At 34.9% G+C, this 22093-nt stretch overlaps 3 protein-coding genes and 1 long non-coding RNA gene across 4 annotated transcripts in view; 2 read left to right on the top strand and 2 right to left on the bottom strand.

Annotated features, from left to right (window-relative positions):
* rassf4a (Ras association domain family member 4a) overlaps positions 1-22093 on the top strand; it is a 35639-nt gene that overhangs the window by 5460 nt on the left and 8086 nt on the right. The window contains exons 3-5 of the mRNA NM_001009985.2: positions 4343-4429; positions 4517-4592; positions 21506-21651. Of these exons, the coding sequence (NP_001009985.2) occupies positions 4374-4429; positions 4517-4592; positions 21506-21651 (278 nt within the window). The 5' untranslated portion in view covers positions 4343-4373. The remainder of the gene's footprint in view (positions 1-4342; positions 4430-4516; positions 4593-21505; positions 21652-22093) is intronic.
* On the bottom strand, positions 485-2309 carry cxcl-c13b (CXC chemokine 13b). The gene is made up of 4 exons (XM_005156943.6): positions 2234-2309; positions 1294-1423; positions 1091-1174; positions 485-951 (listed from the first exon to the last, which is right to left on the bottom strand). The coding sequence occupies exons 1-4, from the start codon at positions 2286-2288 to the stop codon at positions 861-863; spliced, it is 360 nt and encodes a 119-aa protein (XP_005157000.2). The 5' UTR covers positions 2289-2309; the 3' UTR covers positions 485-860.
* On the top strand, positions 6817-11421 carry LOC110440185 (uncharacterized). The gene is made up of 11 exons (XM_021480870.2): positions 6817-7119; positions 8023-8149; positions 8252-8492; positions 8600-8873; positions 8978-9155; positions 9278-9354; positions 9456-9636; positions 9747-9980; positions 10106-10277; positions 10361-10509; positions 10647-11421. Exons 5-11 carry the CDS (start codon positions 8990-8992, stop codon positions 10814-10816), a joined length of 1149 nt encoding a protein of 382 aa, XP_021336545.1. The 5' UTR covers positions 6817-7119; positions 8023-8149; positions 8252-8492; positions 8600-8873; positions 8978-8989; the 3' UTR covers positions 10817-11421.
* On the bottom strand, positions 17355-18149 carry LOC100535225 (uncharacterized). The gene is made up of 2 exons (XR_117809.7): positions 18090-18149; positions 17355-17955 (listed from the first exon to the last, which is right to left on the bottom strand). It is a non-coding gene; the product is annotated as an uncharacterized lncRNA (long non-coding RNA).

Below are 22093 nucleotides of genomic sequence, written 5' to 3'. Positions count from 1 at the left end.
TAATAGGAAGCTATACAATATTATATTTGTGCATACATTAGATTAGTCAGTATACTGAAGCCAGATCTGTAGCTTATCTAACAAAATTACTTACGATGGCAGTATAAAGACTAGTACACCCAAATTTATATGTTATAGAAAAATATTAAATACAAGAAAAAAATAAACTTTTTTTTTTTTTTTTTTGTAATTTTGTAGGTTGTAATTTTTTTTTTGCAATATTTTTTTTGCTAGAATTTAATTGAATTATTTTAATTTCTAAATATGTTGGGAGACTAAAATATTATTTTAATAAATATGTATGTTTTAATAAATTTGTTTTGTTTAAAAGCGCCAAAATACATTGACTATATTCACTAAGGAATGGATACAAAATAATCATTTTCAAAATGGGTTGTACTCAATTATGCTGAGCACTGTAGATCCGACAAGCTTATATTTTCCATAAAATTTCAAAAAGAAAACAATCAGACACACAGACACACCCTTTTGGAAGTTCATATTTTATTATATTAGTTAATTTTACATTGTAAACTAAAATATTTGTTCTCACATAATCTCTATATACATTTAATATAAACATAGCATCTTCAACTGTCCAGTATAGACCTGCATAGCAGGGTTTAGCTCATCCATGTCTAACATGACAAGGTTTAATGTTACCCTTGTTGTAACATGCCTTCTTTAAATACTGTCCCTTTGCCCTCCATATGTGCACACGTCTGAATCTACTTTTTCTTATGTTCTTGGCTTGTTTGGTGCATATAAGAGTAGAGCAGCACCACTGCATTTGCACTGACTTTGAAGAGATTTCTCTTCTAGAGATTGCTTGTAAAATTGGTTTGCCTACATAGGTGAGGTTAAGACGTGATCTTCTTAGATTTAACCTGCTTCCCCTTTCTTTGCCTTGGCCGTAAGCATATTTTGTGGTTTATGCCAGCCTTTTGCGTCCTACAAAAAAAAAAAAAAAAAAACATTTAGTTGACTTACAGAGCAGCAGATAAGGACATGCAGACCACCATGATATTTGTGGTAGTAAGTGATGTTTGGATACGCTGTGCGACTCCTGTTAGTGATAACAATCTATTACCTGTTCCAACATTTCATTAGACTTTTGCCTTGAGGACCCTCCGGACTAAGACATACCGGTTTATTGGTCTTCTTCGGTGTGACTCTAGAAAAATACAAAGAATAACAGTAATGTAAATGTAAGTAGTAATGTAAATGCAGTAGTGCACATGCTATATGTGTACAGTCTTATGAAGCAAAATAAAACAAATGGGAAGTGCTTACATGATTTCATTCTGTAAGCAGCTTGGCCCTTTTGGAGTGATTCTCAAGTCTGAAAATGGCCCCCGGACTCTTTTTTGGACTTGTGGACACTGACAGGTCTTTGGGACATGTTGACTCTCTACTACTTGAGCTGTATTTTGGAAAAAAGAGGAAGTTAAACAAAAAAAAAAAAACATACATGATATAACACAACGGTAACAAATAATAATACTTTTAGCAAAACATTACTGTTTAAATGTATTTATGTCAGTACGATTTTTTTGGTAGCACAAAACAATTAGGATATTTATAGAAAATATTAAATCTATTAACCCCATGCCTTAGCAACAACCATTTTACTCCCACCATTTAATAAATAGGAGTTTATTAAGATAAAATGTTTAATAACTAGTAAATATGTTCCCTGATTTAAGCTGTTACTAAATGTATTTTATTTAGCAACCGTGCATTAAATTGATCAAAATTGTCAGTAAGAGATTTTAATAGATTTTTTTATTTTTTTTTAAGTTGTAATGAATTGTATATCAAAGAATCCTAAAAAAGCAGCACAATTATCAACAATGATTATAGTATGAGTTTTTTTTATTTCTTTTATATTGTTTAAAATAAAATCTGCTAATCAAAATATAAAGCTACCAATTAAATACTATAAACTATAAAATAAAAGCTAGTAATTTTATTGTGTTTTTATCAAGTGATCATACTCCTCAAAAACCTTATTAACCCCAAATTAGCATTGGCAGTGTATAATTAAATTGCATTACAATTATTATAATTTATTATTAATTGTGTTAATCTAGTTTATACACTGATTTAATAAGACGTAATTAAGTAAAAGTTTACCAGCTCAGCATATAAACGTATAATCCAGCAGGTTCAGTTACTGTTTTAGATTATAGTTTGGGTGTCTACTGTAATTTGTCAGTTTCGATTTACTCACCTGTTAAGATAAAGCAGAGGTTCAAAGCCAACAAAGTATAAGCTATCTGTGTCATGATGAAAGTTTTACTGTGTGTGAAAGCTGAAGTGCCGGTTGTCATTATATACTCCCTCTGAGGGACTTCCCGGTTCTTATGCCACTCCTGGAAATTCCTGGTTCATTGTCACTATTCTCCCACAGGATCAAGCCATTTGAACTCTGATAAAACGGAGTGGGAAATACCGAAAGCCCACTGCTGTAAGAATCTTTGAAAAATTGCTCATGCATTTTATACAAGTTATGAGTAATTCCCAATTTATAATGCAGTTGACTCAACAATGAAATGTCTGTGATTATTTACTGACCCTCATGTTGTTACAAACTTGCTGTTTATTTTTTGTTGAAGCCATTTTGTTTTTTGGAGATATATTAAAAGTGAAAGTACCTGAAATTTATCACTTAAAAAGTACTCCCCTTATAATGTACACTGTAAAAAAACATTGCTGTAAAAGTTACAGTATTACTGGTAAAATTTACATGTGCGCTGTAATTTAACAGTTACAACTGTGCTGTAGTTTTACAGTGCAAATGTAATTGTTCATTCACAGTGTGTTGGTGCATTTTACAGTATTACTGGGAATTTTTACATTATTATTTGGTCAAATTTACAAGTATGCTGTAAACTAACAATTACAACTGTGCTGTAGTTTTAAAGTGCAAATGTAAGTATTCATTTACAGTGTGTTGGTGCATTTTACAGTATTACTGGGAATTTTTACATTATTATTTGGTCAATTTTACAAGTGCACTGTAAATTAACTATTACAACTATGCTGTAGTAATTGTTAATTTGCAGTGCGCTTATAAATTTCACAGTATTTCCGACAACCAAAATTGCCAGTAATACTGTCCATTTTACAGCAATACTTACAATGTATTTTAGAAATGCTCCATTCAGTTTCTGATTTCCTGTCATTAATATTGACTGAATTCGATCCCTTTCATTTAAGCCTCACAGATGTGAGTAGTAATCACAGATGTGAGAGTAATAAAGAGTAATAAAAAGTAATAAATGTTTAGTAATAGTGTCGATGGTTCTTCAGACAGATAATTTATTATGAAATTAGGTGAGCAATTGTGTTCATGTATAATTGACTAAATTATTGGTTCACTTGATTCATCCAAATCACTGTTTTATTAGGTGATGAAACATTTTGTAACTGGACAAGGACATAAGTAAGATGTTAGAGCTACACAATTATAGTTTTCTTATTTTTTTTAGTGCCACATTTTTGTTAGGTAGAGACTATTTATGTGGATGTAGACTGTTTCTTGTAATTCTAGTTGTGCTAAATGAAATCAAGGGCAGCATATTTGTCCCCTGGCAAATGCTATTGTGGTTAAATATGTGCAATACATTTAAATGAATTGTCTTCTGCATGCGACTGACAACAACTGGTTATCATTACTGATGAATTCCTCTATCATTGTGGATAATTACTTTATTGCTGTGTGATTATTATTACAGATCAGTGACCGATTGAGTAGCCTAATTTTATATAAATATAATGTCATTTGAATATCATTTTTATCAATACCAGATTTAAAAATGACCAGTTAAATGTCAAATCAGACACGAGTCTCACAGGCCATGTGACTGGTTGTGGCTTGACAGTTTTGAATTTTAAAATAGTGTGGTTTTGGAGTTCCAAAGGTGGAGATTATGGTTTGAAAATATGGGCATTTTAAGTGGATTTGTAGTTTTTGTAGAGCTTGTCAGATGTGATGTGATCACTATGAAACCACTGTGAGGGAATTCTTCAAAAAGTTGAAAAATGGGCTGTTGAAATGTGACGTTTCAGAAAGTCTGAAACGAGTTGAGACAAGCCATTCTCCAAGATTCCACTTTCTGTTGACTGTAAGACCATGTGATTTTCCTTTATTCCCTGATCCTTTTATTTTACTTTCACTTCTGCACAAAATTCATGATGAAATCAATGTTTCCTCTGGATCATGAACAATATTAGACGCACAACACATCCTTATTTACTGTTAATCACTCACTTATTGTTTGATATTATTAACTTTGCCCCTTTCTCATTTCTTTCTCATTCACTTACTGTTCTTTAGCTGGAAGCCTTTCTATTGAGCAAACCCCACCATGGATCCTGTCAAGACCTCCTATGTGAGGTTGAATGAGGAGAAAGTTATTGCAAAGTAAGAGATTCTGTTCTGTTAAACACTGAACATTAGAAGCATTCCTCACAACTAAATGGGCTCATTGTAATATCTTTTTTCTTTTAGGTCGGACATATTGTCCCTTCTAAAAACTTACAACTGCTACCACGAGGGAAAAAGCTTCCAGCTTCGCATTCGTGAGGTATGCAATTACACTAGAGATGAAAATGTGGATCTGGATCAAATATTTGGTGTTTCCCGGTTAGTGATTTACTTATTAGTGAATCAGACTTTGAGTTGAGTCAGAGGGTGTAAAACAGCAGAATAAGAAGGTTATTGTTCTAGAGTGAGATTTCTGATGAGGGGATATAGAGTGGGTTAGAATTTCCTGTACAGCCGTTTGTCGCTGCAACTTAACCTTATGCTTTGTAAAGATCTTTTTGAGTAAAACCAAGCCTTTCTTTCCACCCACCAAAACAAAATTAGCAATGGTTAAATGCACCTACAGTTCCATATAATGATTGTCGGCTGCATTTTTATGCCAAAACTACCACAGATTGAACTTAAAAGCATGCATTATTATGACCTATCATTGTTTTAAAATTTATTTAAATGTTTGTTTTTAAATTCACAAGGAAATACTGCATGGTCACATTGTAAAATAATTAAATGAACAATACCAGCAATAATGATCAGATACGGTTTTGAAAAAAAAGATTTGTAATATATTCTCTTTCATTGTAAATTGAGCGGAATATATAATAATCGTATCACACTTTATTTTAATTTATAATTCACGCTATTACCAAATCATTATCAAACATTTAACTCAAATTAACTCTATTAGCTCAGTGAATACTAATTGGCTGCTTATTAATTTAACATAGGCTCATTCTGAAAACGTAGCCCTATATACATTTCTGGAGATCGCAAATTATGTAGCCAGAGGAACGTATGGCTGAATTTCATCTTTAAAACTAATGCTACAGGGTGGTATGACACCATTCCTTTTTGCGCTTACCAGCTGACTGCTTACCTCCATGTAAACAGCTTTTCTGCTGTGACCAGTTTGTCCAGTAGCTCATCGCAAACGTTGTATGATTTGAGACGCAGAGCGGAGTTGACTGTGATGACGGGGGTTTGAGTCCAGTGAATAACAATTCCAGAAAGCAAATAAGACAAAAAAAATAAATAAAATAAAACAAACAAGTAAATAACAGGGTGAGAATATGGTAAAATCTGAAACCAGGTGCCTGCGAGGGCTTTTTTTCTGGATTGCATTTTAAAACACTGTCGGATGGGTTTAGGGAAATGGGTGGACACTGGTCAATCTGTGCTTTTGAAAACACTATTAGTTGAGTTTAGGGAAGAGTGTGGGTGGGAGGATCAGTCGGTCGATCAGTCAGTCAGTATGTAAGTCAGTTGACAGCGGCCTCTGGTGGATTTACACAAGAAGAGCAGGCTCGAAAGGCACTTATTAGAAAAATGTGATATCTGAAAAAGCGTACACAGGGGCCACTGGCAGATTCACAAAATCAAAAACTGCAATAAAAACTCTAGGACGTTTTTGGCGCACTCCAGAAATGGATATAGAGGTACATAATCAATCAGAATGAGCCTGGGTTGTATTAATAGTAAGATAGTCGTTAGATTTTGGTATTGAGTAGGATTAGGGACAAAATAAAATCATACTTCTTTTTAAGCTCCAATAAACAGTTAATATCTTAATAATAAGTAGGTAATTAGTCGGGCCAGACGGAATCTGTGGACGTTTTTTGCTATTTCTGCGGAGAATTTTGATAAGTTTGTGGATTTCTGCAGAATTATTTTGGGAGTATCATAACTAAAACCGTAATATACGAAATACCTAAATTATGTCTTTTTTAACTTTTTATTTAATGTTTAGAATGAAAATCCTATTAGATTCACTTTATTTGCTAAATAAAGCATTTGTCATATAATATATCTAGTAAAAGACAGAAAATAATACTGTACATCTGCATTGTACATATTACTGTAATTAATAAAAAAACTGAATAAATATAGATTTACACACATTTACTCAAGTAAATAAACAGAATTAATGATGGGCTAAAAATCTGCGGAAAATCTGCGGAGTTCTGCCCGTGCAGTGTGTAGTGTAAATTCTTACTTAATCTAAAGTTTAAAGGGCACCTATTGTAAAAAATCTTCTTTTCAAGCTGTTTGGACAGATCTGTGTGTTGGTATAGTGTATAGACCATCATACTGGGGTGATATGAACACACCCAGTCCTTTTTTTTCAATTTCACTACAAAAAAAAGGGTCGGCCAATTGGAGCTGTTTTGAAATCGATCGCACCATTACGTAGGTGTGCGATTCCCCCCGCCCACCGAATTGATTGACAGCTGCGAGTATTAACATATCCTGAGTTTGCCGTTTCCGCCATTATCAGCGTGAACGTCGAAGCGATGCCACCGAGAGAACACCCTTGTGCTATTTTAGGATGTAAGGCTCAGCACAAGAGCCTTCACCGTCTTCCTGCAAATGAGCAACAGAGGCTTAAGTGGCTGAGTTTTATCTTTGAAGACAAGGTGCCTGAAAATGTACCAAAACTGTTGTATGTTTGCGCTAACCACTTTAGCGTAGACTGCCTCGAGAACGCGGGACAATACAACTCCGGATTCGCGAGTAAATTGTTTTTGAAAACTGGATCAGTTCCTACAATACGTGATCCTGCCTCACTTCAAGTAAGTATTACATTTTATGTACTTCTAGCCTTAGCATTCTAATTATGATAAGCCTATGAATAGCATCTGCGGCTAAAGTAGCTTCGGATGTTTGTTTGCAAGTGTTTACCTCTTATTGTGCTTTTCAAAAACAGTCTAAATACTCGAAGCTGCAAATGGTAGTGTGTACATGAAGGGGGTTTAGCCATTAGAAACAGAAACCGTAGAAAAATAGCAACATTGTAAAAAGCAGTAACACTGGCTAACGTTACAGCTAAAGTTTGTTGTTGTTAAATGTTTGTTGTACTGTAATGGTAAGCCGAAATGAATAGCATCTAAAAGTTAAAAGCAGCCAAAGTTGCTTCGGATGTTTGTTTGCATGTGTTCACTGCTATTATGCTTTTCTAAAACAATCTAAATAATCGAAGCTATAAGTGGTAGTGTGTACAAGAAGGGCTTTTAGCCATTAGAAACAGAAACCGTAGAAAAATATAAACATTGTAATAAAGCAGTAACCAGTACTGGCTACAGCTAAAGTTTGTTGTTTATGTGGGATGTTTGTTGTAATGTGTATACTGTAATGTTAAGCAGAAATGAATAGCATCTGCGGCTAAAGCTACTTAGGATGTTTGCGCGTTTACAGCTATTGTGCTTTTCTAAAACAGTCTAAATACTCGAAGCTTTAATTGTTAATGTGTCCATAAAGGGGTTTTAGCCATCAGAAAAAGAAACGGTAGAAAAAATTAAACATTGTAATAAAGCATTACCACTGACTAAGTTACAGCTAAAGTTTGTTTTGTATGTGGGATGTTTGTTGAAATTTTTTCACTGTACTTGCACGTGGTCTGCAGTTGTTTACAATAAGATCGGTATGTTTTAATCAAATAAAGGTCATTTTAAAAAAAATTATGTTTTCTTACAAAGGCCACGACGTCGACAAAGAGCAACAAGGTGGATGTTTGTTGCCAGACAGAACCATTTCACACATCTTTACACAGTGTTGGTACCCAGTTGTCTTTTAGGACGCTTCAGGCTAAACGCAGGAGTACAAGTAAGTTAAAATTTCTCAGTTTATTTTAAGTTGCTGCATTAGAAACGTGTTTTATTATCTTCATAAACGTGCAATGAGATTAATCATAAAATTACACTATAGGTGTCCAGACAACAGTATCCAGTTTTGAACTGACTGTACCATCAGCATCCTCTACTGCGTTTATGACTTCGACACCCCTCAAACCTTCACTAAAAAGACCTCGTCTGGAGCTGGAGGAGGAGAAGGAGGAAGAAGAAGCCGAAGAGACTTTGACAGAGTCAAAAATTATAGCCCAAGACTCGGATGTGAGATTTGACCCTGCAGAGGAATGCACATCTGCAACTGAACCAACAGACTTGTCGTGAGTTTATGCATTATGTAAATTATTTGAAAGATTGTGTATTGTCGTCATAACATTCATCATCATTTTTTTTTTTATTATGTACATGTGTATATTTATTTTTACAGAATCCAAGAATGCCCAGTTCATAACATTGCCAAGTTCATTGTCTATGAAACATGCCTCATGGAGCTCTTCAGTGACTGCCCAGTGTGTCAAAGGAGATGTGATGTAAAGTCACAAAGGCTTGGGACATTTCTGAGCGTACAGCAAGTCTGCCCACACTGCGAGTTTGTAAGAAAATGGAACAGTCAGCCAATTATTGGTAGTACTCCAGCTAGCAACCTGCATCTTTCTGCTGCAGTCTACTTGAGTGGTGCATAATTTTTTGTAGTTGAAAAGGTAATTATCTATCAAAATTTATCACATTTCTTTTAGAAACATAATATAAATTTTGTCACAGGGTGCATGCACATTGTACTAAAAATTCTCCTCTCTGTTGTCAGGTATTTGCTGCCATGAAACTACACATTTTTAAATATGATTCATTTTGTTGTCATGCAAGACTTTGCATTGAACCTGCTATTGTCCACAAGTGGAGAAATTGGCAGAGTGAAATGCTAGAACAGCTCAGTCGAAGAGAGAATGTGATTGTTGGAGGAGATAAGAGGGCTGACTCCCCAGGTATTTAGTCAAAAGATTTCATTTCTAATTCAATACAGTCTAATAAAAAAAATAAATATGAAATACATTACAATTATTCCAAAAATGTGTTTGAAATAATTATGTACGGTTTGTTCTTGAAGGTCACTCGGCCAAGTATGGGAGTTATACAATGATGGACCTTGCAACTAACACAGTGGTCGACCTAAAGTTAGTCCAGGTAATACAGAAAAGTGTTATGTGAACTAGCATAATTTTTTGGATGGAAAATGTGTGATTTTTTTTTATATATATTTTTTTTCCTTATTTAAAATTTTATAGAGTAATGAGGTGGGCGGCAGTTACCATATGGAAAAAGAAGGCCTAAAGAGAAGCCTAGACCTGTTGGATGCCCGCGGTGTTCGTCTGGAATGCATCATCACAGACCGACATCCTCAAATACAGAAATATCTCAGGGATCGAAATGTCACTCAGTTTTACGATGTGTGGCATATCGAGAAAGGTATGTAATGTAGCAGTTATTAATTTACTTAAGATTAAATTGCTATTTACAGTTCTTACATGTTTATTATTATTTTTGTGTTGATGTCTTTTTTTTTCTTTAATTTCCAGGAATTTCCAAAAAACTGGACAAGATATGCCAGATAAAGGGGTGTGAGAAGTTGCGTAAATGGTTGCGTAGCATCAAAAACCACATCTACTGGACTGCTGCATCATCCACAACAGGTCCTGAAAGAGTGGCAAAGTGGACCTCTATCTTAAACCATGTACATGAAGACCCCAATTTTCCGGCTTATCTGCATCCGCAACGGATAAGCAGAGACAAGAACAAATGGCTGTCGGCTGGTAAGTTGTATACAGACAAATAAAATATTCTTTGCGATTAAAACTAATGCAAAACAGAGCTTGTTTCTTTGTTCAGATTTGTTTTTGATTCAGACTCTTAATACCTTAAATTTTTGCTTGTTTAGCAACGATGCCATTCTACAAGCTGGAGAAAGTTCTCGCTAACAAGAGAATATTGAAGGATGTGGCCAAGCTAAGTCCTCACCACCAGACGTCAACTGTTGAAGCTTTCCACAGCGTCCTACTGCGGTTTGCACCCAAAAATGTGGTATTCCCATTTCTGGGGATGCTATGCAGGTAAAGCCAATGATCAGAAATTAATATTTACAATACCATACAGTCTTGTCATGGTACGTCATTTACATTTTTCTTTTTGTTAGGTTGTACTTGGCTGCACTGCATTACAATGAAAATGCCGGGCGTCCCCAGGCCACATCAGCAACTGGTAAACCTATTTACAAGCTTGCCTTTCCAAAGGCAAAGAAAGGAGAGTATAGGGTCCGAAAAGTGAAGACGCAGCAAACTTTCGGTATGTATATAAATGTTTATAGTATTTTTAATAATTCAATAAATAAAAAAAATAATTGCACTTTACATTCACAATGACAACTCACTACTCAAAATACAAAATTAAGTTACTAAAGAGATAACTGTTATATTGCACAGGTTATGTAAAAGAGCTGCTGGACCTCATCTTCAACCAAGTGTTTGTGGACCCATCACCCTATGTTGATGAAGTGTTGGGAATTCACATACCACCTGCTCTATCATCAGCCTGCGATCTACCTGAGATGGAGGAGGCTATCTCCAGCAGGGTGACCCGCTTCAATCAATAGCTATCCTAAAACCCACATAGCTGCCCTGCTCTTCAGGAAACTGTCTCCGAATCTTCAGCACCACACAGGCAGGAATCACAACACGGACTCTCCGCCCGAGGAAACCCCAACACCAGCTCGCAAAGCTCCGATAAGCCAAAAAGCGGCACTGTCTAACAGAGACATAATAATGAAACATTGTTTTAGAAATTGCACTACAATTTGAACTTGGGAGTTATCACATATACATTTTTATTTTTGATAAAATAACTAGCTTTAACAACATTTCAGAAGTAATATTTTGTTTATTCAACTGCCAATGTTTGATATGTTTATGTGTTTGTAGATATACTGTACTTTCTAATGTTCATGGACAATTGTATTTCATTCAACAAAGTGACAACTTGAAGTTTATATTTTATATTTGCACAAGGATACATTTTATATTTGCCAATCACATTTTAATTTATACTTCAATATAAAGTTTTTATATGACTAAGGAATTGAAGCATCTTTTCTGAAGTGTTGATGTTTCTATGCCATACTGATTTTTATATATTTTAAGAGTTTATATATTAATGTTTAGTGAAATTAAAATTATTTTTCAATAAAAAGTACATGCATTACTCAGCCTTTTATGAAGTCATTCAAATTGTCATCTCAGAAATAGCAGCAACAAAAAAGGTACGTATTTCATTTTTATTGACATTGAGGTAAAGTTGGTTTTTATATTCAGATATTCGGACATTCTCCTTAATAGTATCATTTCTGTAAAGTATTCTTTGCAAATTCAAAATAGGGAAATCGTATTAGCAGCAAATGACAAAGTACAACATTGTTTACAGTCAAGTAGATAGTGTTAATGTTGTTTACAAGTCATACTTGCATGCTAAATCCGATCGATTGTTTAAACTACCATGGTAAACAATACAGGGACTCCTGAATGTGCGGATATAAAACCAACTTTATTGCTATTTTATTGACTACACAGCGTTAATGTGCTTAAAAGGAAAGCGAGCATGCAGATCATGAACAAGGTAACCTGCTATTCTTTCTATTTATTTAAACTCACTTTTGCACTCCACGAAGTCGCAGGGGACCATAGTCTGCTTTGTATATATTCGATGCATTTTGCAAGGAATAAATATTGAAGCAAACGGGATCCATTCCTGGATGCTCCGTCATGCACGAGGGTTGCAATTCCAGTTGATCCATTCGTCTTCTAACCTTATTACACGACACAGTTATGCTGTTTATTATCTCATTCGATGTCTTTAGAGCAGCAACGTAAACTGGAAATTTACCTGCGGTATCTCCCTGCAGCATACATTTTCAGCCTCAGTTGGCATTTTTTCACAATTGCCACACGAGCACCTGCCAATATTTGTCAACGTCAATATTCATGAATTACGAATAAATCATACCAATGCAAAATTTATCTCTGTGGATATCTTTATGTCTTGTCTGTGTTTGACGTAACGCATGACGTTCGCGAACTTTATCAAACAAATTACGGATGGCGCATGCATAGTTACATAGCGGCTGAAAAAGTATACAAAAACATAAAATATTTTGTATGTACCACTCTGACACATTCTGGCACATTCGGATTATAGATTCCTCAACAGTCGACTCTGCTTGATCTGTGTCCGAGTCTGTGTCAAATATGTAGGGTTGAATTGTGTTCCTCTCACTCATGATGACTCTTACTGTCTGCCTCTGTGACGCGGTGCACAAAGCAGACGCGCTCTTGGCTCCGCCCCCTTGTTACGTTGGGCGGGCAGTCAAAACTCATTATCATGTTAAACAACACACCCCAAAACAGCAACCCGTGTACACGCCTCTAAATTTACACTTTTTAACACAGCATAATAACAATATCTGAATTGCGTTTTGATCTGAACCTACATTGGCACACTCAGAAGAACCATAATATTACTATTAAATCTCAAAAAAGGGCTAAAATATGTGCCCTTTAACTCAAAAATATGTGCACAAACGCACAGCAAGGGATCTAGACTGTTTTCCACACTGAGGCCACTTGCAAAGTCATGGGAGGAAATTCAATTATGGACTATCTATCATCTTATTATTTACAATGCATTGCTTTCAGTGAACATGACCTAGAATGCAACAAATATTTTAAATTGTTTCTCAACAAGTTAACCGAACAAGTATTGTCAATAGAAGGGTTGGACTGATCTGTCAACTTACATTACAGCACACTGTCTGTTACAATGTTATGATCTGCTGGATCTGTAACAGAGTCTGGGAAATCCCTACAGGCTGCTTGTCTTTCAGAACAAGTTTGGTCATCATTTAACCTCAATTAGTCCATTACAAAAGCAAAGAGATTTTCCACTCCTCTTAAAATAGCTTTTTTTTCCATCATTCACAGCAAAAACAAGTTGCATGCCTCTAATATGTTACACTTTTTGAAACAGGAAGTACTTTACCATTAAATAGCCATATTTGTGCATATGCAGTCTGGAAGGCCATAAAAGGTTGGTGTATAAGACCATGTGTTTTTAAACCTCTTGAATAAATGAAGTGTTAATGCTCACAAATTTATTTAGCTTGCAGTTGCTCTTCTTTTTATAATTAACCCTGTTAAAACATATCACTGCATAATTGAAATTGATTTACAGCCGACAAAATTATCAAATCTTTGTCTTGGCATACCTGTGTTGAAAATAGTTAATAATTGCACGTTTAGTATTGCTCTGGCTCCAATGAGTTATTATTCCTTGAGGGCGTTTTGAAGATGAACGGTTTTAGTTTTGTTCAGTGATCACATGTGGCTGAGTCACAGGTATTGTAAGGTTTAACTGATATTATCATGTGAGACTTCAGACCACGTGATCTGTGTTGAGAGAGAGATGATACGGATAAATACAGATATTAGTAGTCATATTGCGGAAGGGAAAAGTAAGAGTCCTGATAGGAAATGAGCAATTGCAATGGATCGCAGGAGTCTGTAAAGATAATATTCATGTAGCAGGTGTTGATTTTCTTGTGAATTGGGTCCATACCAGCAAGCTTAGAATGTCTGACGCAATGTCACACCTGAGCGATTTATAATGTGAAATGTACATCTGCAAAGATAACAGCCCAGATATGCAAAGATTAATGCTTTGTTCATGGTCAGTGTAGACTTCATTTTATTTCTCCTAGCAACATCCACATAAGCATTTTAGATATAATCTAAGGTGGTCTAAATGATTAATTATTGTTTATTTTGTCAAAAGAAATTTTTTTTTTTCTGGTCTGTTTTTGTTAGTACATCCTGTCAAACCTGAATGGGATGGTTAGGGACTTATGCTGTAAAAGCAAGTGTGTTAAAAATACATCTTCATATCTTCAAAACCCGTCTCTCTATTGATGGTTATTTAAGCTTAGGCATGATTTCTCACAGAATGTTTTCCCTCCATGTAATGCATAAAAGTATTTCATTGAAAACATTAGATGATTTATCACTGTTCCGTTTTCAGTTGTGTTCTATTACAAACCTGACAGATCATTTATCTCCTTTTGCTAACTTTCATGTAGCAATTGAAATGTAGCATGTGAAATTGATTTAACATTGTGTGCTTTTTAGGTTGGTCCGTACAATGTGAAATATTTGTAAGCTAGTAGTTATGGAGTTAGCATAAACGATGGAAAAGGCTCCATCTGGAGGTTATGGGAGAGTTTTAGTGCAATATCACCTAGCTTTTACCAACATTGTTTATTGCTGATTAGACTTGAGAGATTAGTCTCAGACTACCTACAATATGTTCACTCTTTGGGTTGTACGGAAGACACAAGCCACGGAATGCAATTCAATGAAAACTAGTATTAAAACTGAAACATGTTGTGATTTATTATTACCATTAACAATAGACTGATCGATTGTAGCTTTGCTATTTGAGTTGCGATGAGAGAAATGCTTGAAAACATTTTTCTATTTTTTATTTCCTCTTTGTTGTGTTTTAAACGGTGGTTAAATCTTGTATCTATTTTCATGTTACTATTATTTATTAGATATTAGTGATAATTTATTACATACTAGTGACTGCTTTAGATGCTGCTGCTTTTTTAAAATGTACTAGTGCTTACTCATTAGACACTGGTTCTTTTTATTAGATTACTAGTGCACTCATTCATTAGATTCTAGTACCTATAGATACTAGTACTTATGTATTAGATACTAGTACTTATTCATTAGATACTAGTATCTATTTAGTACTTATTCATCATTATCATCACTTATTAAAAATATACTACTTATTTATTAGATACTAGTACTTATTTTAATAGTGACTAGTAACTATTCTGTTGTTACTAGTAACAAATGTAATATTTCTCTATTGATTTTTTTTATGGGATCTGCCATTGAGATATCAACTCTTCAGTTTTGACTAGCATGTATTTCAGCTGGGACTAGTACATATTTTTATGTACTAGTAGTTAATCAGGTACTTTATTAATTCGATACTAATACTTATTCATTAGATACTAGTATCTATTTAATAGGTACTAGTACTTCATAAGATACTACTATCTAAGAGATACTAGTACTTACTATCATTTATTATAATTTATACTAGTACTGATTATCATTTGTTTAGCGCCCTCTGGTGATTCATTTCAGACAGCGCTGTAAAAATGACAGCCAACAGAGGTCACCATAGCTTCATAACTAGACGAAAGATTTTTCCTGGCAAACAAACTTCCCTCATAAATAAAAGCAAAAATGTAGCCCCTGTTATTGGTTTATTTGTGTAATTTTCTTGAAGATGAAAATAAAGTAGGGCCGTAACCACCATCAACATTATTCGAGACGGCTCCAAATTGTCCCACTCCATCACAATTGTTGAAGTTCTTCCAGTGCTGCACTCATTCATTCATTTTCCTTACCCTTTATTCATCATCGCCACTGCGGAATGAACCGCCAACTTATCCAGCATATGTTTTACGCAGCGGATGCCCTTCCAGCTGCAACCCAATACAAATCCATACTTGCAATACAGCCAATTTATTAAGTTCACCTATACCGCATGTCTTTGGACTGTTGGGGAAACCAGAGCACCTGAAGGAAACCCGTGTAAACATGGGGAGAACATGCTCTACAAAGAAATCCAACTGCCCCAGCCAGGACTCAAACCAGCGACCTTCTTGCGACAGCTGAGCCACCGTGCCACCAGTGTCATTTATGCAATCATTATTATTCATGTGGAAATTTATTCATTGTTGTTTATAGCTGTCATTTTTTTCAATATAAGTATAGAATACAGATCTGTTTGTGTATTGATTTAAATGGGATTTATTATTATCATTAAAACATTATTATCATTTAATTCCTGAATGTAAGAAGACAAGCCTCATTTTGACTTATTAGACATACAAATAAGAGTGAATGTTTTTTTTTACATTTAAAATTCATAATTATTTTTAATATACATGTTGTTTTATTTTTATTTATTGTCTTTGTCTCTCCATTATAAGAGCAGTACTGATATAATAAAATACAGACAGTACCTCAATATAATACAGAAAATACTGGATTGTTTATTAATAGCATTAATTATTTACCATGAGTTTTAATTTTTTTTTTATTAATTTATTTAAACATATTATTATCATGAAAGTGCTGATTTTGAAGAGACAAAAAACATTCTGACATATTAGAGATACAAATTATAACACGTGTGCATATACTGTATTTACTCACTCACTTTTCTTTGGCTTAATCCCTGGTTTATCAGTGGTCTCTACAGCAGAATGAATGTCAATAATCTGCCATATGTTTTGTGGCAAATGCTCTTCCAGGCTCAACCCAGCACTGAGAGTACCCTATCTTGTGAACCCCCAGTGCCGGGAAACACCCATACACTCTCATTCACACAAACACTAATACACTATGACCAATTTAGTTTGTTTAATTCGCCTATAGCACATGTCTTTGGACTGTGGGGGGAAGCTGGAGCACTCGGATGAAATCTATGTAAACACAGAGAAAATGCAGATATATCAAATATTATTATTATAATTCATTCATTAATTTTCTTTTCGGCTTACTCCCTTTATTAATCCAGGGTCGCCAATGAACCGCCAATTTATCCAGCGCGTTTTTATGCAGCGAATGCCCTTCCAGTCGCAACCCATCGCTGGGAAAAATACACACACACTCATTCACACACTCATACACCATGGACAATTTAGCCTACCCAATTCACCTGTACCACTTGTCTTTGGACTGTGGGGGAAACCGGAGCACCTGGAGGAAACCGACGCGAACGTAGAGTGAACCTGGAAAACTACACACAGAAACGCCAACTGAGCCAAGGCTCGAACCAGCGACCTTCTTGCTGTGAGGCGACAGCATTAAGTACTGCCCCACTGTGTCGCCTATTATTATTATTATTATTATTATTATTATTATTATGGCATATATTTTGCATGTTATTTGTCAGATAGATAGATAGATAGATAGATAGATAGATAGATAGATAGATAGATAGATAGATAGATAGATAGATAGATAGATATTTGTAAAAAAAGAGCAAACTTCTTGAAGTAAAGATAAATTGTTCAATTTATTAAAAAACAACAATAAAGCAGTAATAAAGCAGTAATAAAATAGCAACTTTGACAGGGTGTAAACATTAGCACCATTGTACAAAAAGTCTGTTCTGGCAATAAATTAAGAAGTCCGGTTTATGTGATCTTCCACTGATTTCATTCATCACTCATCCAGTGTTGTCCTCCCGTTCTCAAGTCAATGTGTTTTGGCTTATTAGAGTAACCACAAAGCAGCACTGTCAGTCCTGTGCAGATCCTCTGTGTGTGACTGTAACTGCGTCTGTGCAAATAACCAGTCCAGGGGGTCTTTAATGCCACAGTGTACCTGACTGCTGAACCTTAGAGTGGCTTCATCCAGACCAAGGGAAGCACGGCGGGGCTGCAGAGCCCGAGAAGCACTGCGTGGCATTGTGCTTGAACCCGCATGCTTTCCTGCCGATTTACGCCTTCTGGATATCCTCAAAGGGCCACAAGCAGGCTGTGCCAGTTCTTTATAAGAGTTTATATATTCCTCTAGTGACTGTGAGACATCCTCATGCGACTCTGTTATTGTCGGTAGAGGAGCCACAGACAAGAGTAATCTTCTGGGTTGCATCCTGCAGAAAGATGAGCAACATTTAGTCATCATCTAATACTTATTAACTTATCATAACTTATAAATGATCATAAATGTATTAGAGAATCAAGGCATTTTAGATTAAAAAAGAAGTCATTCAGTAAGTTAATTTACCTGTAGGACAAGCTTGCAGTGATTGTTGTGCAGAGGTTGTGTCAGAGTTTGGTTTGATCTGGTTTAGAGGCAGCTCACCTCCTTTTATACGCCACGGCAGTATAAGCTCCTGCTCATGGATCTAAAATTAGCTAAGCCCTGACCTTGCATGCCTGACAGGAAGTGTGTGTGTGCTGTTCGGAGAGTAGAGAGGAAGCTGCCCAATGAGACCCCGCCGCAGCTGCCTTGAATGTTTACATTGCTGTAACAATGAGGCCCTGGGAGCACTCGGCCCTCCACCTACATGACACTTGACAACACTCACTCAATATTACAACAGCTGCCAATGCCATTACATGCTTGTATTTTGGTCATAGGTATTTTGTTGGAGAGCAGGTCCTCAGAGATCCATCAGGGAAAAGTCTGGTGGACTGCATCTTTGACCTCGTGTCTCGCTTTATTGTGAGTGTGTTGAATGATTGCTTAGATAAAAAATCACAAGAATCTTTGCTTGAGTTTGAACTGAACAGTTACATAAAAACTAATTTTCTGTAAGGACTGAAATGAGATGCTGGCTCAAGTTGGAACATCTATAATCATGTAAATCTCTGACCATACTGTGGTTTTGTGTTTTGTTGAATTTAAGTGTCACCTCAGGTTTTGCAACTGTAATGATATGAATTACATTGTGTGTCAATTATGTTTTCTCTCTTCAGCTAAAATAACCAAGAAAATTGGTCATTAAATTAGGTTAAGAGCACATGCATACTAGGTTGACATAGTGTTAAAGCATCTGCTAGAACCAGCTATTTTTAGCAGCCATCTTGAATCAAGTGGTATAATCTCTGTGGTATATTTAGCTTTGTCAGATGCAGTACTCACTCAGGCAATATTGTTCTAGCCTGTAAACGGAAGAGACTTATCTACTTTGTTGACTTAGGGCTAATAGGATAGTGGCACGTTTCTCCCTGAAGAAATGTGCATGCAGTCTATCCATCCATCCATCCATTAAATTTTAATATAGGGCAAAAAAATGCCTTTTTTGCTGTACATTTTATTTAAGTAGCTTCTTTATGAAGATAATTGTTTTTTTAATGTTCTAAACTTAAAAAATATATATACATTTTCCACGAATTAAATGGTTTATGCTATAATGCACAGCTATAATGTGTTCAGAGCAGAAATTTCTAATATACTGAAAGGTATAATAAATATTCTGATGAGTGTTTTGAGCTGAAACTTTACAGACTCATTCTGGAGACACAAAAGACTTATCTTAAATCTTGAAAAAGAGGTAAAATAGGTGCCCTTTTAGTAAGTTTTCTGGCAATTGTGCTAAAAGTGTTTTTGTCTAGAATTTGCACAAGAATTTGCACCTAGTTTGCTGATCAAATCTTTTAAGTTAATTCTGACTGAATCTGTCAAACTCTTCACAGCTTTTAAATATTGTAATATTATAAAAATCATCACATAAGATATGATATATTTGTTATATTGTTAAGATTAAACTGGCGGATGGGAGACAAAAGTTACAAAGAAGCCTATAATGAAGGTAAAGTGTGATTTATTTGGCACAAAGTAAAAATAAAAATCCAGCAAAAACGTGAAAGTGACAAAATAATAATGAAGAAAAATATTTACTACTCCTTCAACTCCCCTACAACTAACAAAATATAAATTAATGGTAGTAAATAGGTATGCATACAAAAATCTAAATACAACACCATAAACAACCAATATAAACATATTGGTTTGTTTTTTAATAAATATCGTTTAAAGGAACATGTGTATGTGCTTATTTCAGTGTGTATAGAAAATGATATGGGATATTGCTTAAATTGGTTTTGAATTAAAATGGAACATAAACAGTAATAACCTTTAATTTTAGATAGTTAGCAGATTTTTATTTGAGCTAAACATCTAGTCAAAGCTGAAGACATTCTTGTGGACAAGTAGAGTTGAGTATCATCAACATAGCAATGAAATTGTATAATAGTGTTATTAACTCATTCCTAATAATTAATTTATTTTTTATTTGCCATGATGACAGTAAATAATATTTTACTAGATATTTTTCAAGACACTTCTATACAGGGTTAACTAGGTTAATTAGGTTAACTAGGTAGGTTAGGGTAATTAGGCAAATCATTGTATAACAGTGGTTTGTTCAGTAGACAATCTAAAAAAGTATATAGCTTAAAGGGGCTAATAATTTTAATATAATTTTAGTTTCCTAAAGTGTATGCATATTAGTGTATGTCACAGTGTATTACTTAATCTGATATAAATACAAATAAATACATTAATAGCAGACATCCATGCACATTCCTGAATTAATTATGACATGATGTATGCTTAATTGACAGATGACTTTATTACAGATTATTACCAAATCCAGTATTGAAGCGCATTACAAGTGCATTCAGCTATGCAAATCTGACATGCTATCATACTGTTGTGAAAACATACATTTTAAAATAAAAGTAGAACAAACATGAAATTATGTTTAACAGGCCACAGTTGACTCTTGTAGTGGAAAAATACATAACATTTTGGCTTGAGACTTATTTTTGTGGTATTGCATTGGCCAATTTGCTGACATTAGAACTTGGTTTAGAAATAAGATTAACAGGTTTTGGGTGAGCAAAATTTTACATACATGCAATAGAGTTGTGATGTTTTAGCAGATAGTTGTGACAACTGAATTGAAAGTTTACAGAATGTTATAAAGCTGTTTTGAAAACTGTAAAGATTTCTATAGGATACAGTGACCAAAGGCTGTATTAATGTTTGCTAAATATTAGCTTTTTCATCACTTAAATATATTAAGAAGTCATTTATTTTAAATTGTAATACGTTTTTCTGTATTTATATTAAGTGAATTCATCAGTTTGAATAAAAGATGCAAATATACTTCCTAAAGTGCTGACTTTAATAAAGCACTGAAAAGCATTTTTCATTTAACATCTAACAAATTTGAAAGATTTAATTTGTGTTTTCTTTACTAAATGAATTAACAGTTAATATTACTGAACTGAAAGCACCTCATTTACCGTCACAGTCCAAAATAATACACCTGGTACGTGCTTTATTGTACTCCTCCCAAAGAGACTTTCCATAACCTCACCGTCTTCAATTGAAAGTCTGTGGTTTGCAACTGCCTCTTCACTGCCTCTTCACTAAATGAATTAACAGTTAATATTACTGAACTGAAAGCACCTCATTTACCGTCACAGTCCAAAATAATACACCTGGTACGTGCTTTATTGTACTCCTCCCAAAGAGACTTTCCATAACCTCACCGTCTTCAATTGAAAGTCTGTGGTTTGCAACTGCCTCTTCAGCACGTACACTTGAAACAGAGCTGAGACCACGAGCTAGCAGGATTTCCTCCCTCTGACAAAAGACTTAATGATTATTATTATTGTTTCTTGCAGGAAGAGGGCGAGCTGATCGTGGAAGGTTTACTCAACATCTCCTGGGGCCTGAGAAGGCCAATCAGACTTCAGATGCATGATGACAATGAGCGCTTTCGCTATGCCTGCATGGGTGCGTGGAGGTCAGAGAGCCCAGAGTCCAGCAGGTAGGTGAAACCGGCCCAATCATGCTGCTACACCACACCCAGATGTGTGCTTTCCTAAATTAGGTCACAACCCCATCTGTTTCTCTCATTGACATAGACATCTCTATGCATAGGGCAGGTTGTATAATAGGTACTAATTTGTAGGTCAAATGGCTGCTGATTTGATTGTAGACAATGCAAATTGTCAACATACAACAAAGTAATACTTTTCATTTTAAATGTGATTCTATTGTAGCTGTACTTTTGTAGGTGTTAATGTCCTTTAATAGGGTTTCTGTGAGTCTTAAAACTTCTTTAAAAATCTTAAATTGCTTTTCTGGTAATTAAGCTCTTTTAAAAAGTTATAAATCAGAGCAGCTAGTCTTAAATTTATATGATGATGGCATTTATTTAGGTGAGGAATTGTTTCCTCGTGTCTTTCATTTTAAAGTGAAACCCAAGT

This window comes from Danio rerio, chromosome 13 (assembly GCF_049306965.1).
Source record: "Danio rerio strain Tuebingen ecotype United States chromosome 13, GRCz12tu, whole genome shotgun sequence".
NCBI lineage: Eukaryota > Metazoa > Chordata > Actinopteri > Cypriniformes > Danionidae > Danio > Danio rerio.
This window is presented reverse-complemented; position numbering and strand designations above follow the sequence as displayed.

What these genes read in the sequence shown, in the direction of transcription:
- cxcl-c13b (XM_005156943.6), bottom strand. Translation starts at nt 2,288, where the DNA reads ATGACACAGATAGCTTATACTTTGTTGGCTTTGAACCTCTGCTTTATC. An exon ending in CCTCTGCTTTATCTTAACAG is followed by an intron (nt 1,424 to 2,233) that starts GTGAGTAAATCG and finishes TCCAAAATACAG; the next exon opens with CTCAAGTAGTAGAGAGTCAA. An exon ending in CTAATGAAATGTTGGAACAG is followed by an intron (nt 952 to 1,090) that starts GTAATAGATTGT and finishes TTTTTTTTGTAG; the next exon opens with GACGCAAAAGGCTGGCATAA.
- LOC110440185 (XM_021480870.2), top strand. Translation starts at nt 8,990, where the DNA reads ATGAAACTACACATTTTTAAATATGATTCATTTTGTTGTCATGCAAGA. An exon ending in TCGACCTAAAGTTAGTCCAG is followed by an intron (nt 9,355 to 9,455) that starts GTAATACAGAAA and finishes AAAATTTTATAG; the next exon opens with AGTAATGAGGTGGGCGGCAG. An exon ending in GAAGACGCAGCAAACTTTCG is followed by an intron (nt 10,510 to 10,646) that starts GTATGTATATAA and finishes TATATTGCACAG; the next exon opens with GTTATGTAAAAGAGCTGCTG.